Source organism: Callionymus lyra, chromosome 2, assembly GCF_982586985.1.
Source record: "Callionymus lyra chromosome 2, fCalLyr1.hap1.1, whole genome shotgun sequence".
Classification (NCBI taxonomy): Eukaryota; Metazoa; Chordata; class Actinopteri; order Syngnathiformes; family Callionymidae; genus Callionymus; species Callionymus lyra.
In genome coordinates this window covers 28,778,589-28,794,953 of record NC_141819.1, presented here as the reverse complement: position 1 = coordinate 28,794,953, position 16,365 = coordinate 28,778,589, and the positions used below count along the sequence as shown (strand labels likewise).

The window sequence follows — 16,365 nt, the reverse complement described above, 5'->3', positions numbered from 1 at the left end:
TTTGAGTTTGTTCCTTGTACAGACATGTTCCATGTACTAGTCCACAGTGTATAGTAATTCAAGGATTAACATAGTTTAGCTGCTCTGTTAAGAATGTATGTTCTGTCGCTGAGAAAAACTACATTTCAACTACCTCATGACTTGTCAGCTAACCAACAGTAAATGTTCAATCTTCAGATTGATTCACAGTTTGAAGAGTGTAGAATAAAGTATTTTAGCATTTGTCTATTCCACAGATGTTTAGTTTTTAACTTGTGCTGGTCTGATGAAGCTTCATGAAGAAGTTTCATTATTTTCAGAGTCCACTAGATGGCGGTCTCTGCACTATTTTTATTTGTTTTGAACAACTGTTCCAATGAAACATCACATCATTTTTTAACTGGAGCCACCTACTGACCTCTAAACAACCTGGCACTGCTTCATGAAGCTTCATCAGACCATCACTATCTTTAAGTTTATTTACTAAGCAGGCCTATGTTGATTTGCTACTGTCATAAACCAGCGTTCTCATCTCAAGTCCTAAGGGCTACACTACACTACACTGCAGAAGTTATCATAAAGTCACATTTTGTTGAAAAATCCATGCATTTATCACAATATTAATTCTGGAAGTACGTTGCCATTGCTGGTCTTGCATTACTTGGAAATGATCAGATTTACGTGAAAGAACTGTTGTGACTTTTGTTGAATTGTTCTTTGTTCTCGCTATATTCATATATGATCATTTTTTAGATATTAATTAAAATATTGTTCTCAAATCACAGTGCTAGTATCCTGCCAATGAAGTAGATGCCAAAGTGCAAAAAGTTGCAGTTTATCTTCTTAGACAATCACAATACACTGATCCAAAAATCCAGACTTTTACAGCATTAAAATCTTTGTGCCAGGTACCGATCTATGAAGGAGGAATCGCCATCGTCATTAAGAACTCCTTTAACTTTCTGTTTGGTGGAAACCTTTGGACTAAGATAATAAACAGCTTGAAAAACTGCAACAAAGATATAATTGCAACCTAATAGCTCTGTGCTTCAGAATAGGATTTAGACAGACATGTAGACTCTGTTCTTCATTTCTTTCTCACTTGTACAAGTAAACCCTGTGACTTGTAACCAGATCTGATTTATATTCTTTGTTCAAGTAAAAGCCTTAAGTCAGGTTCCTGACACTATACTTCCCAACTAGAATCCAATTTAAAAGCCACTAAAATGAGCATAATGCGGGACATTACAAATTACAAGTCAGATAATGGTCTGTCCCGGAACATTTGATGAATGCCATTTCAATTTGGCACTAGACATGTACTCTATTTTAGGTTTTTAGCTTGAATTGTGTTTTGCGCTTTTACTAAAACATGTGGGCATCATGAAAGACAAATAATAGTTCATAGTTTCACACAAAGTCTCCATGCTCCCACTACTAAGAACTGCCAATAATATCAGAAAGAATCAACATAAATCGTCATTTATTCATTTAAAAGGTTTGAGAAAAAAAGATTGTTCAGTGGAGGATATGAAGTGAGGCCGTCGGGTCTGAGGTCTCATATAAGTGTTTGCTCAGCATGTCTTTATGTCTAAGCAGCACAAGAGTTTATCTTAGACATAGATTCAACGGAACACTCCCGCCCGGCCTGCCGCTGTGAATACGCTTATTGAATGATATTATCGACTTACTGTAAAATCAGCCAGTGGCTTGCAGATTTCTCCGCACAATAAGGCGCGCAGGCGAGAGCTTTACCAACATCTGAATAAGGAATTTTATTGTGACTTGAGAAAAACTTCAACGGTGCAGAAGAAATCTTGCAGCAGAAGGAATCTAAACGGAGGACGAGGCCCAGAGATAAACCCCGGAGGTAGAGAGCAGGGGACAAATGTCAGAGCGGAGCCACTTGTATCTGTAAGTGTTTCAGCGAACGTGATGGAAGAAGCCAGAGTCGTTGTCCGACTCCATTATACCTTTAATATGACAAACCATCCTGTGGCAGAATCCATTTTCATGCTTATCTTTCATGTTTTCTGTCTTCTTTGGTTCCAAGTAAGCTACAGCGAAAAAGATTAGGTTGGCTTGTGTAAAGAATCGTGTTTTTGTTCTTCTTCCTGTCACGTTCCTGATCCAGCGTCTTCTTTTATGCCCTGTAGAAAAAGAAAAGAAAAAACAGATTCCTCACCTTCATCCTACCCTCAGGACTCAACCTCGCAAATCCTTCAAATTGGCATCGCATGTCACTGTTTTAAGATGTTTACAGCTTCATGATTCGCCGACGGTTCCTGCGAATATTTATTAGTCGCACACACTCTTTCATTCTTTAATGTACGACGTGTCAGTTTATATTTTGGTGCAGTGTGTTTAGAGCTTGAGTCAACTCTGGGTCAAGTTAATCTCTTCCCTGTGCTGAACACTCATGTTTCCTCCCACAGATGTCCCAGAACTGAGCGTTCAATGGGATAGTTTCTTTTAAAGGTAATATCTAAAGAGAAATTACCTGAATTGAGTGTTTATATCAATGTAAAGTACGAAACTCTCTTCATAAAAATAAATAATTAAAAATGGATCTTGAAATAAGGTAAATGATACAGACATCATTATAAAAAAGACTGGACATAAAACGAAAGATGCAAAACAAATCTGCCTCAACATAAACTAATAAAATATATTTTATCAAAAAATTATAGAATTATTTCTCTTATCTCTATGTCTGTGTCCTTTACTTTTTGTACCAACATCCGTAAGCTGCTAAGAAAGACACGATTTCAGACAACAAATCAATCTAAACTTTGTTGAATCACTTGGGAATTAACTAAAGTTACACACTTTGCAACATCATTATAAAAAACATTTCAACTAAAACATCTCAACCAAAATGGAAAATTAAAATACAATATTAAAAGTGCATTGATTCAAGACATAACATTATTACAATACATACAGTCAACATGTTGGTGAGCCCTGCTTTATGTCACCACTCAATAGTTGATTTTGTCTTTTTAGCACACAACAAGCATTTTCTAGTTCTCACCTTCTTTGTTGCCCCTTAGTAAAAAAAACCAACCATATTACACTGGGAAATGACTGTGCAGATGAATTTCTAGTAATATATATACAATCATAAAACATATAACTTCAGATCAGAATCTAAATCAGATTAAGCACTAGTAATATATCTAATTATATAACAAATCATTTGATCATGAGAAGAAAAAAAAAGTCACTGGTAAATCATTTTTGTTGTTGTTAGTGAAGAAATGTGATGTTACTGACTCATAGGGAAAAATTAAAATAAATAAAGTCCTGCTTAAAGCAGCTCTATGCGATTTCTAGTCGAGTGACGCCAGTGGACTAAAGTGGTAGAGTTTAGGCCAACAGGAAACCACATTTCCCATGAGCACTTGAATGAATTTTCTGTTTCCAGACTTCCATTGTCTGAATGAAGGATGATACTGATGAGGTAATGAATCAGATTGTGGTTAGTGAAATATGATATGTGTTATGATGTCTTGGAAATAACATAACTTTAACTTTTCTACTGTAATTAGCAACTACCTAGAGCTGCTTTAAATGTGATATTTATTTATTATGTTTTCATATGGACGTTGGTGAAATATAGGTCACATAATGGTATATTTACATAGAATATAAGAGGGTTATTTAACTAAAACGTCCAGAGAACCAGATTTTTTTTTCGGAAGCATGTGGGCCGGTCAATCCTCTACTACTATTTCCTTGTTGAATGTTAGGCGAACAGACTAGAAGTCGATTGAGAATGTTAGAAATCATTTAGCAATAATGTATTGAAATAGCAACAGCCAAGTGTCTCCTCATGTTACTCTATGCTCAGACATCATGAAACAAAAAACACTTAAGAAGTAAATTTTTTTTAACTCCATGTGTCATTAAATCATTTTTCTGAATTAACTGAAACACAGAAAAAAATTCAATTATCCCTTTTTGGACCTCTAAACTGTCGTCCAGGACATCATAAAACAATAAATCTAAAGACTAAATGTAGATATCTCAAACATTGAATAGATCTACAGATGGATAGATGGACGGACAGACTAAATAAACTCCATTATGTTAATCATTTTAACACCAAATACAACACTATAAAGTCCCTAGAAAATAACACAACTGAAAACACCTGTCCCCACATCTCATCTATCTGTTCTCTCTAAGGAAAAGGAAGATATTCCCGACCTCTGTGGACACAGCCTCAGGAGGAAATCTCAGATCAAACAAGACGCTGAAAAAGTTGCATCTCAGAAATAAATGGCTGCCAGCAAAGAGGGTTGGAGCAAGAAGAGAAGATTGTCTCAAATGAAAGACACCCCATTGAAATCCTATTGAGCTATTTTCAGTGCGCCCCACCAAAAAAAAGAGGAAAGAGTGCGCTGGTAAAGGTCAGTGTGAACCCAGATCACAGAACCTGCAACATGGCACCAAGATAAAGGACCCGCTAAGAAATATCAATTACGTCTTGACATTTCCCTGAGAGACAAAAGAGCCTTGTAGAGAAGCCAACGGCAGCGAGCGGCTGCGGCCACGGCAGCATCTTTAAAAGTCAGCCTTGCTAAATGTTTATAGCCGAAGTAAGTGGGACCCTAGCATGCAAATGTGCCACTGTCGTTTTTTTGAATCCAAAGCTCGTCATGTTCTGTTGACCTATTGAGCATTAACCAGGGGCTTGAATTCATTATCCCTTCTTTAACTTTCTTAAAGTCTAGCTTATCTGGCTCTATAATTATCATTTTATACTCTCTGGCGCTTTGAATTGCAGCCACATTTAAACCTCACTCTCCTTATATTTTAATGCAGTTCTTATTGTACCCCAAGTAAGAGGTAGATAACGTAACTTGTCAGTACACGACACATCAGGAAAATCGATGTGATCTGTAAATGCATGCAATGATATATTTTGATCATCCACATTTTTAAGGAAACTAGATTTGGACAAAGTGTACCGTAGAACACGATCTGGGAAATCAACGTGTGTTGCATTCAAAATACACAACTTTATTTATTTACTTTACTTCTATTACATGAAAGATAAAGAGGAAAGTGATTAATCATGTCTATACCATCTACTGGTTACAATCAAGATAACTATTAAGACGTTCCAGGGAAAATGTTTGTTGGCATGTTTAAGTTAAGTTAAAGGGAAAACATGGCGTGAGCTCCGCAGTTATTTGTTTGTGTTATTGATCGTAAAAAAAAGAGTTTGTCCTGCAAAACGCTGGTTCATTTTTAAAGCTCCCAGTTTATAGGGTATATAATTGTGTCATGTTTCATGTTACTTATTGTACATCATGATGTTTAGATTAAATGTACAAAGACTCCACGATTCGCCCTCGTCTTCTTTCATAAAATCGATGTTTGATACTCAAAGAGACATTGCATTCTCTGCTATATTAATAAAATTATCTTTATAAGTAAGTAAGAAAGTAAGTAAGTAAGTAAGTAAGTAAGTAAGTAAGTAAGTAAGTAAGTAAGTAAGTAAGTAAGTAAGTAAGTAAGTAAGTAAGTAATATTTATTTATATAGCGCTTTTCGAGACCAGGGTCACAAAGCGCTTAAACAATCAAAACAATACTCAAAAAAGTACATACTTTAAAGATCAAGATAATACTGAGAACAACACAGGAGTTCGAGAAATTCAAGACATGCAACACACATGAATACAAATGCATTGCTGATGATTAACCAGATCGTGCACTGACAATATTATACAGTACTCAGTTTTTCATCTCAATCAGTTTGAAATTAAAACAAGGCAAATCAAAACAGACCATCGCTGATTTTCCAGATCCTTTACTGACAGTACTCCTTGCCTTGTAGCAGGACAATATGTATTTGTTTTTGTTCCACTTCATGACTAGCAAGGCCACAAAACATCAAACTTCTGTAAAGGCATTTTGAAAATTTGTATTCCTGATTGAAACTAAATCTTTACGGAAAACTTTTGTTCAGGATTGGATTGTCATTGTGAGGGTTCTCATAACATAGTAGCATTGAAAGATGATCTCTATATGTGTCAACGTTCAACTTATTATCGTAAAAAAAAGCAACACCGTTAATCTTCAGGAGCCTGGGGGGTCATTTGCCTCCAGATATCTTTCAAACCAAAACCTCAAGTATTCACTAATATAAGGGGGTTAATGACATGCGATTTTCAGTTAAAAGACAATAAAAAAAAAATGATAAAGGCGAGTCTCCATTATGACATTCATGCCTCTCGCTATCATGTCAGGCAGCTGATCCTAACATTATTCAACAGTACGGCGAATCAAGCCTCTCTCCTCGACAAGGCTGGTATCTGATTAATCTGCTGCCCTCTGCTTCCTCGACTATTTGCCGCCAATATTAGTTGGCATAATTAACCGCCGCTGCTTTGTGATGATAACTATGTCTTACAGTGCAAACCGTTTTGTTCCCATTCAGACACGTGAAACCAAGGCGAGCCGTTCCACAATAGAAGCGGCTGCAGTGTTCGGGCTCAAGGTCTTTTGCAAATCAACCTAATGGGATGCAAATGGAATTCTATACAAAAAAAAATACATACATTTGAACATTTAAAAACAATTTGACTGAACATGCTGGAGGACTTTAATTGTGTGGTTCAATGCCTCTTATCAATTCAGTTGGGTTTTAATAGAAGGACACACATAGGTTTAAGTGATTTATTGTCTTCTTGGTTTGTGGAAATTGAAAATATGCATTAGACCTGCCCTGTAGTTATGGACTAGAGTGGTCTTATGAATACGAATAAATAACACCAACCATTATATACTATTGCAGTTGTTGGTAATTGCTAGTTTGTTGTTGTGGGCTTAAAGGGAAATAAAGAACAAAACTAACTTGTGGTGCTATCAATTTAACTAAATTAATGAATTTCCTTCTTCTTTTTTTAATTAAAGGTTCTCATGACTAATAATAACCTTTTAATTTAAATTATTTTATTTTTACCTATATTGCCTTAGTGCTATGATAAGGTATTGAAAATAGTAGACAAATAAGATTTGTATAGACATAGACAGAGAAAAGTCAATCCTCCTCCAGTATAAATATATGTTTTATTAATTGTGCATATTGTAAACATTTGTATTTCTTTAATCTATATGTAAGTAAATAAGTAATATACAGTTATTTGTAAAGCACCTATATAGAACAGGGCCACAAAGCGCTTGAACAATCAAAAGCAAAACACATCAATTTATTTCCCCAAATGCTTTTCTGCAAGTTTCGCTTTTTTAAATCTAACTTTTGCCAATTTTATCACATTGTTAGCATCAAAACATGGTTATTTAGTGTTGACATCATGTGTCTTGTCAGCAAATAGTTGACCTGGAGCCAACTGGATCTGTAGGTACCTTTAGATTTATTTTTTTTACAAAGTAAATCAGACATGGGCCCAGAAACTTTTACAAGTAGAGGTCACATGAAAAACCAATTGTACACTCACTTACCCAACTGTCAAGTCTGATTGTAGTATTTTCTTTTACTTCTTGGGAGCTGGATTTACTTCAATTATCTCTGAGGTTGTCCCATCAATCCCATCAAATGCATTTCCTTTGACATCGGTATCATTCTAATCGGAAGATTCTTTTCCTTTCTTATTTTATACACTGGTATACTTCTAGGTCGTGATATTAACGCAAACATTAATCTACTGCTTCCAGCAGGCTATATAACATCACTTGGTGGGCCAGAATTGGCACCTGGCCTTTGAGTTTGAAACTTGTGATTCAGATGTATTTTCGAGTACTAAGCTTGACAATATGTTGCCTCTGGCTGCTTGTCCTCAGTTGTTTATAAAATCCCTCATACACTGGAGTCTAGATTAGAGCAACTACAGCCAAGAAGCCTGAACTCTAGATGGTGGGATCACATCCTTGTTTCAGCTTTGGATAACTCCTTTGGTCAGTTTGTGTGGAGATCCTTTATGGAGTTTGTACCTCTCCAACTGTCCGGATGATTCTGAAATGGAAGGTTAGTTGGGCTGTTAGAAAAGGAACTGCTCCGTCCTCTGTGAGAATAGAAATATACAACTGTTTCCTTAGGTATCGGGCAACTCGTCAAAACTGTTTATCAGACATGGGACATCCAACATAATGTTGTCTGTCTTTGACCTGATACTTGATTTTAGGTTGACGAATTAAGATATTTCAAACCTATTATTCCCTTGTAAACAAAACACCTTATTTTTTCCCTTACAGCTTCTATTAACATGTGCAATTGTTGTTGGATTATTTTGTCAACAAGTAAGTGAAACTTGGATGAAATAACTTTTAATGAAGAAGTGAAAGATAGAAGTCGCCTATACCCGACATCCCTTGAAGAAATAGAGATTAATTTGAAGGTAATCATAAGTGTGAAAATTGCCGTTATCTTCTCACCATTGCTTTGACTGCTAACGGCCTGTCTGCCCGCAAAATCATCCTAACCTAATACATATTCATATATCGTTCTGCCTCTTTGTCATGTTGACTACCTTCCGTCAGAGTGATCTGTTTGGAAAGAGTGAAAACGAGAGAAACATGAGTAAATAAATAATGAAAAAAATAATAAACTTCAAAGGCTCGACTATCAGAGCAGCTCGAACACACTCGGTGCATTAACAGAGTCTTTTAATGATCCGGTGGAAGATTGCCACACCGACAAGCATCCTGTAATAAATAAAATTAACAAACATTTCTTAAGGGTCTTTTCAAAGGGAAAGAGAGCCCAATGTTTTTCATTCAGATAAGTGGTCCATACATCCCCTGCTTCTCCCTGATTAGTCTAATCCAGTGAGAAGTGCGTGCAAGGGTTTGATTGAGTCAGCCGTCGAGGACCCCGAGGGGAACCCTCCTGATAAGTGCCTTTACCTTTCACCTCCAGAACCCTTCACTCGTCGCTTCACCACATCCTCCTAATCTCATTTGGCCCAGGAAAGAAATTCTCAGGCACAAGGAGCGACGATTAGCATCCTCTTTAGCAGGGGATTTTTATTTGGCTCGGACCGGACCTGAAAAACATCACACAGGTTGCCGAAGAGAGGCTGGCCAAACAAAAAAACTTGTCGACCCCAAACTTTTAAGTTCTTCGTATCTAGTGAGAAAGAAAATCATCATGAATATGATTAACTCTTCACTAACTAGATTTTTATCTTTCTTGTGCAACAAAAACAGTGGAAAACTGTCCAAATGTGCATTTTATAATAAGATTAAGATTAAATAGAGATTACAGTAAGAGTGTGTGTTCAGCCGAGGCTCTTAAATCCAAACAACTATTACAACTATTTATATTGTCATCTCTTAGAACGGAGTGAGGTCAAGTGAGGACAACAAGATAACATTATTTAATGCATAGTATAATGTAGTTTTCTGAGTATTGAAGTGTTTTTATTTGTATTATACTTAATCCCACTTACTTAATCCCCATTATTTTGGAGAGGACCAACAAATATTTGTAACTCCTTGTACTGATTTCATTTTTACGGTGTTTTAATATTTATTTACAATCTTTCCAGTTTAAACTGTTTGTATCATGGTTCTCAAATAGTTGTAATATTGGCTTATTTGTTCTTTGTAACAACATCCATTATAATGTGGTACGATTATTTTCTTCACTCGTTGTTTCGTGAGTGTCTGGTTAACCTCCTAAAACTAAATATTAATTAGTGATGATTCGATTATTACCATCAATAACTTGTTCTTTAATACAACACAGCTGGTGGGACAAGATGTAAGTCAGGTGTGTATATGTATAGAACATATGTATTTTGGTGAATTCATAAAAAAAATGGTCCGTTGGTTAAAAACATGAAAAAAAGCTTCACTTTGTATTCCAGTTTTAGCTAAATCTGAATATCGTGTGACCAAAGGTATTTCCGATGGGAATATCGAATTAGCGCCACTAACCAGAATAGCATTCAGAGACAGACCTATCCCGATACGTTTAACAAAGTAAGTAATTGGAGATCTTGGGCCGTATTCCTAAATATTCTGTTTCCCCTGAAAGAGCTCCTAACTTATCCTAAATAATTCTTAGCAAGGAGTCTTTAACTTAGAAGTGATTCCTGAACGCTCTCAGAGAGAAAACTCAGAGCTAGGAATGGACAGAAACTGCTATCTTGGTGAGGAGGTGACCATCGATGCTGTTGGTATGAGTCGTCTCTTTCAAAATCTGGCATTGATTGATCCCAAAAGCTAGGTTCATTCTTATCTTACTGTTAAATGATCTTACAAATGAGATTGAGGCCGTATTCTCTTAGTTATATTTACACTTATATGCTTAAATTAGTTTCCATGCTGGTAATATTGAAACTTATTAACATTGTTGACCGTCGTATAAGGAGCAGTGTTGGTTGGCTATCAATTCTACCACAAACAGATGGAGGAGAAAATAACAAGCAATAGTGTTTCCATCTGGCTCAATTGGTCAGTGAACGCTCTTGGTAGCTACGATTCTTTAGGAATAGCTTTTATTTTTAGTACGACCTACCCGTCACTTTTAGGGGGAGATTCTAGAAACATCTTTATTCAAAAAATTATCAAAGAATTGACGATGATCAAGGGTCAAGACGTGAGCTGAGTGTGACTTTACTTAACTATCAGGACCAGCATGAGCCACAGCAGGTCCTTCACATATTTGTTTTACCGAGGTCAAAGTATCGTTGGAGGTTTCATCTTTTCTCAATGTCATCTGAACATTTACTGTACATTTTTTGACAAATTTGTCTAAAAATGTACAGTAAATGTTAAGATGACATTGAGAAAAGATGAAACCTCGGTAAGACAAATATGTGAAGGACCTGTGGTGGCTCATGCTGGTCTGAGTCTTAAATTAAATTCAAGTGAAGGCCTAGATTTGAGCCTAACTTTAGGATTTAGGGAGGAAAACCGACTAGATTTTGTAATCCATGAGATCAAACAAACCACACTTACATGGCTGATCCCTCCACTGTCAAAATGATGACATGAACCGTGGACTTCTTGAACCTCAGACCAACATAAACACAGATAACATCTCCATAAATAATCTGGATTATCAGATGACCTCTTTAATAGATCGGATATAACATCTCCATCAATTCGCTCTATTATGAAAACTTTTCCAGAATCATTCGTTTCTTTAGTTTAATCTCAACCTTAAAGGACACGATATTATTATTTTCTCGCGTGTGTTTGTGTGAAATAAAAAAATAAAATAAATAAAAAACACTCAACGTCTTTCATATCCGTCGGTGGGAATAAAGTCTGGGTGTAAATCACTCCTCCGTGTGGCACAACACATTAAACAACCGTGGCGTGATTCCTTTTCTCTCAGCTCATCCGTTCCCTTTTTTCTTTATCAGCTCGTTCACGACTTCATTTCTTTCAAATGAGAATTCAGGAAAAACCCCAAAATTCAAGCCCCGCGTCTTCAAACAACACAACTGTACGGTTTCACTTTTTTCGTCCCGTCAAAAAATGGTATCCGAGATTTAATTTTAGATAGAGGAGGATTTGGACTCAATATGAACATATTTAATATTCTGAAATGAGATCCGTTATTATCCGCACCTCCTTCCAAATAATTTCTAAATAAATTGAGCGCAATCTCATCTCAACCAGATTAAAAAAAAACGCACTTTGATATTTCCTTTCTTCTCATCTCAAGTTTTTTTTACTTAAACATCTACTTATCGAACTCCATTTGCTATAGATGATGTCAGGGTGTCATTAGAAAATAATAATGTAAATGACCCATGGCTTTTAATTAAAGCAAAAAAAATATATACATATCTCCTCCTCCTTGTTCTATTTTAGTCTCCTATGTTTTACATTTGCGGATGAGAAGTGCGCGCCCCCTCCTTCTCCTCATTGACTTTTATCACCAAATGAAGCATATAAATGAAGTGAAAGCGCTGGCTGTCGCGTTAAATTAAATAAAATAAAGAACAATTATCCTCCTCTTTTTCCTGTGATCTTGCGCTGAAAAGGAGTCCCGGAGAGATAAGGCAGATTGAATTCTCTCTGTTGTGCGCCAATGAAAAAACCATCAAGGGAAGGAGGAGAGATTTGAAAGCCGCCTATAGTAATTTCAAATCACAATTTGCGCCCATTAGACCTCTCAGAGGTCGTTTAGAATCCAGGTGATTTATTTCGGATAGATGACCCACGTTTAAGTTAGGAGCACTTTGGACCTGCATGTGATATACAAGCGGGTTAGAACATGAATGTATTATTTTTAATTTTCGTTTTAGAAATAAAATGAGTTATTTTAAAGGAAAATATTTTTTTATAAAATAGATTTTTTTTATTATTTATTTGCGTTTTGTCGCAGATGACGTCACAAACCGTTACCGGTATTCTTAGCAAACATGTATCAAACCAAAATAGCTTCTAAAATTATTATTTTTGTTCTGTAAACCGATGGGGTTTAGTTCAAACGATGACTTAATTTGGAATTGCACATTTCATATCATATATAAGTGAATTGAGTCCTGCGACCTGCGTCTATAAAGTCATTTTTAAAGAACATTGTAAATTTCGTTTATTTAAAACGCAAATTAAAATTGTAAAAAATGACGCAACACAATTTACGCGACCCTTTTAAATGATTATTAATATAATGGTTTCCAGGTCGCTTCAGGGGTTTTTGATGTAAAACACATATTAACTGCTCCAAAATATGCGCCCATGTCTTCATCATCACCCCTCCTTCACAAGATTGGAATTGCACCTTGGGCAATATTGCAGGGATCTGGAATCTTAACTTCTCACGGCATATGTCGCTGCCAGATAAGTAAACAATTTAAACGGGGGAATGGATTTTTTAATTAAAGCCACTGCGGTGTAATGGAGCCTCGCACGCCGCGTCTCTGCACTCCATTATCGGCGGAGATGGTGGAGCAAGCACCGTCAAAAAAACAAAAAAACATCCTCTGTCACTTTGTTTTTGTGATCAGTTAAGTTGAAACATGTTTTGAGCCGACATTTAAAGTTGCAAACTTTCCCAAGTCGTCGGTGAAATAGGAGCGTTCCATTTGTATGTAAGCCTATAATTAGTCTCCTGGCAGCGATGAAGCAGTCAGACGAGTAGGACGGGCCGCGCTCCCTGCGGGGAGGCCTCTGCTGAATTGTCACAAGCAGAAATCACACTGGACTGGTTGAGGTGTGTTTCTTAACAAAATAAATAATTCCGGATAATTTAACGACCTGGTTACATAACCGAGTCAAAAACAATTGCATTTCCTGGTATTTGTGTTTAAACAAATACATGATCATGTTTCATAATTGCTTTTATATTGATATCACTTGTCCTGTCTGATTTATTTTTGCCCCCCGTAAGCAATATAAACCCAAATACAATAATCTACAAATCCACGCATTTGATAACATTTCAAACAGATTGTCTTTATTCGAAATGTCTTTGCTCGGATGGCTGAACAAAGAGCAGGAGGTATCAACCTTCTAGATACATGATCCTTTCCATAAACATGACAGTGTCTATTTATTTTCTTTTTTTAAATCTTAAATACACATAGAAGTTTTCCAATTCAAATAAAAGTTTTCATTTAAAAAGAAAAAAAAAAATCTAAGATTGACACTGAATCACAGAAAGAAACATTTAATAAAAATAAAAAAAAGGAATTGCCGTGGAATTGTTATTTTTTAAATAAATATAAACAATATATAAACCCGTATCATTCATCATCCTATTGGTCTCTAATGTTGACTCTATCATTTGACCATTATTATTATTATTATAGCGCCGAAAAAAAAGTGAACTTCGTTGTTTTTTTGTTGTTGTGCAAGCCAATTTTTTCTTCTTCTTCTTTGAAATCAACACAAATTCAGCATAGCAGTATTGAAATGTACACAATAAATAAAGTTAAAGGCCTCCACTTTTTTTTTTTTTTGTTCTGGTTGCCGTAATTACATTTACATTTTCTTACAGTTCACATGGTCCTTGAAGTCAGCTCCGCCACTCGGGAACTGGATCAGATTTGTGCGCCGTCAAGCGAGTCCAAGGTAATAATACTGTTCATGCCTCTTTAAGTGGCAGTTCTTGATATATTTACATGCATGTCAGTGTTGCAAAAGAAGGGTCAGAAGAGTCTGGGGGTGAGGAGGGGGGTCTACATGGCAGCGGCATGTGCGGATGAATATGGATCTATCCCACCTTTGGTCATACCTGGAAAAAGTATGTAGGCCACGGGGGGCTGTAAACTTGACGCTGACCAGGCCGTGCAGTTACACGGGACCACGTAGCCCGGGTTCGTGGGAGACGGGTGGGTGTGGGTGTGCTGGCTCGGGCACCCGAGGGTCCCGAAGGCGCCGTTCTGGTATCCCAAAGAGGAGGCGTACGGCAAAGTGCCGGCGCTCAACGCGTGCGGCATCTCGCTCATCTTCTGGATGGCGCTGGTGCTGAACTGGCTGGGGTCGAGGAAGGAGTAGGGGGACGAGGTGGGCGGCAGGAAGGCTCGGGCTTTCTCCGAGGACACCATGAGCGAGTCCGCGGCGGAGAGGGGGAGCCCCTTCAAGTGGTCCGTGTCCCCGAGGTAAGGCAGAGGGAAGACGTACCTGTCCTTCTTCAGGAGGTTCTTGGGCTTGCGCCGGGGTCGGTACTTGTAGTCGGGGTGCTCCTTCATGTGCTGCGCCCGCAGCCTCTTGGCCTCGTCGATGTAGGGTCTCTTCTCGGACTCGGACAGCAGCTTCCACTCGGCGCCCAGTCGTTTACTGATCTCCGAGTTGTGCATTTTGGGGTTCTCCTGGGCCATTTTCCGCCTCTGTCCTCGGGACCAAACCATGAACGCGTTCATGGGTCTCTTGATATGATCGGCGGGTTTGGACATTTTACCAACAAAAACAACAACAAAAAAAAAAAACTTTGCGTTTATCCAAAACTGGGTGAGAAAGTTCTGAAGAGAGAAGAGACGGGGGAACTATTCACCTGACGCGTGCGAGGTACCAGTCATGCCACTGCTCGGATGTTCTCAGACGGAAATTGCAGCAAAAATAAACATAGGAAATAAAATAAAAAAAAATCCAGAGGAGTCAAAACACTTTCTCTTAAGTCCAAGCAGCGTTTTTTTTGTTGTTTTTTTTTGCAGTTACGTCAAAGAAGACAAGCAAAGACGCAGAGAAAATCCACAAAGGTTTGAAAGCAGCGTTCCGCACTCACTTTACAGGAGTCGTTAAAGTGTAATAATTTCTTCTCTCGCACTCCTCTCTCTCTCTCTCTCTCTCGCTCTTTCTCTCGAAGGTTCGTCGTCAAGCACCTGGCTCGGAAATGAGCGGAAGAGCGTGAATACGAGCCAAAAGCGGTGAAGTTCAAAGACTGGGCTGGTTCGGTTTCTGCACGCAATCCGACATAATCTGCAGGGCGTTCACTCGCCAACCTGAGCCGCCCAATCAGGAGCCGAGCCGCGACACCTTCGCCCCCGATCTATGGATACATTACTACGTAAACAAAGAAGGGAGAATACGAGTGGAAATTAGGAAAACATTTATTAAAAAACAAAGAAAAAGGAAAAAAAAAAGGTGTATGTGTTACGCGCTGGATCCAATCCCAGGTTGCATTGATGTAATGAACTAACATGGACCTTCAACCTCTCACCAGACAAACACCCAGAGGTGCACAAAGATTTTACTGTAAGGACCTTTGTCTTTGTAAACACAAACAGTCACATACAAAGGAAAAAAAACTACTACTATTAACAACTATTAATCGCACACTTATTGTTTCCAAATAAACCCAATTATTATTATTATTATTATTATTATTATTATTATTATTATTATTATTATTATTATTATTATTATTATTATTATCCTGTAATTGTAGTAAAAAACTAAATCACAATTTGAATAATACTATGAATATTAAACACTACTTTTACTGCTGCTGCTGCTACTAATAATAATCATCACAATAGTAACGTTTATTATTTTCAAAATCCCATCACACCACATAAGAAAATGTTTGGGCTCATTATGATGTTTAATAGCAACTGCAATAAACGTAAAGACAGGAAAGTGCAACTTGGCAAATAATTCCCTAAAAAAAATACAATGTTAATCTAAAATAAATTAATTGTGATACAACTTTAATGCATGAATAATAATAATAATACTACCACTACTAATACTGCTAATAAAAATGTAAGATAATAATAACAATAATAATGACTATATATTTCAACTTGGTTGGGGGTAGATTCCCTATATTCCCTTAACATATATCCTCAGGTCAACCCAAACATTTTTATTCTTTAATGATCCTGAAAATAGGAAAAGTAAAAATCAGGTTATTACAGCAGGTAGGGTGTTACAAACGGATGTTACATCTTTTATCAATCCAAGCCAAAACAGCGTCATTGTGTCTCTACAGTCGTCGCAGTGGT

At 37.1% G+C, this 16,365-nt stretch overlaps 1 protein-coding gene across 1 annotated transcript; it reads right to left on the bottom strand.

Moving 5' to 3' along the window:
- Positions 1-13,356: 13,356 nt before the first annotated feature.
- Positions 13,357-15,656, bottom strand: sox14 (SRY-box transcription factor 14). The gene has a single exon (XM_087784487.1). It carries the CDS (start codon positions 14,812-14,814, stop codon positions 14,098-14,100), a length of 717 nt encoding a protein of 238 aa, XP_087640613.1. The 5' UTR covers positions 14,815-15,656; the 3' UTR covers positions 13,357-14,097.
- Positions 15,657-16,365: the final 709 nt, after the last annotated feature.

Bases quoted from the DNA above. Each gene is read 5' to 3' on its own strand.
- sox14 (XM_087784487.1), bottom strand. From the start codon at position 14,814: ATGTCCAAACCCGCCGATCATATCAAGAGACCCATGAACGCGTTCATG.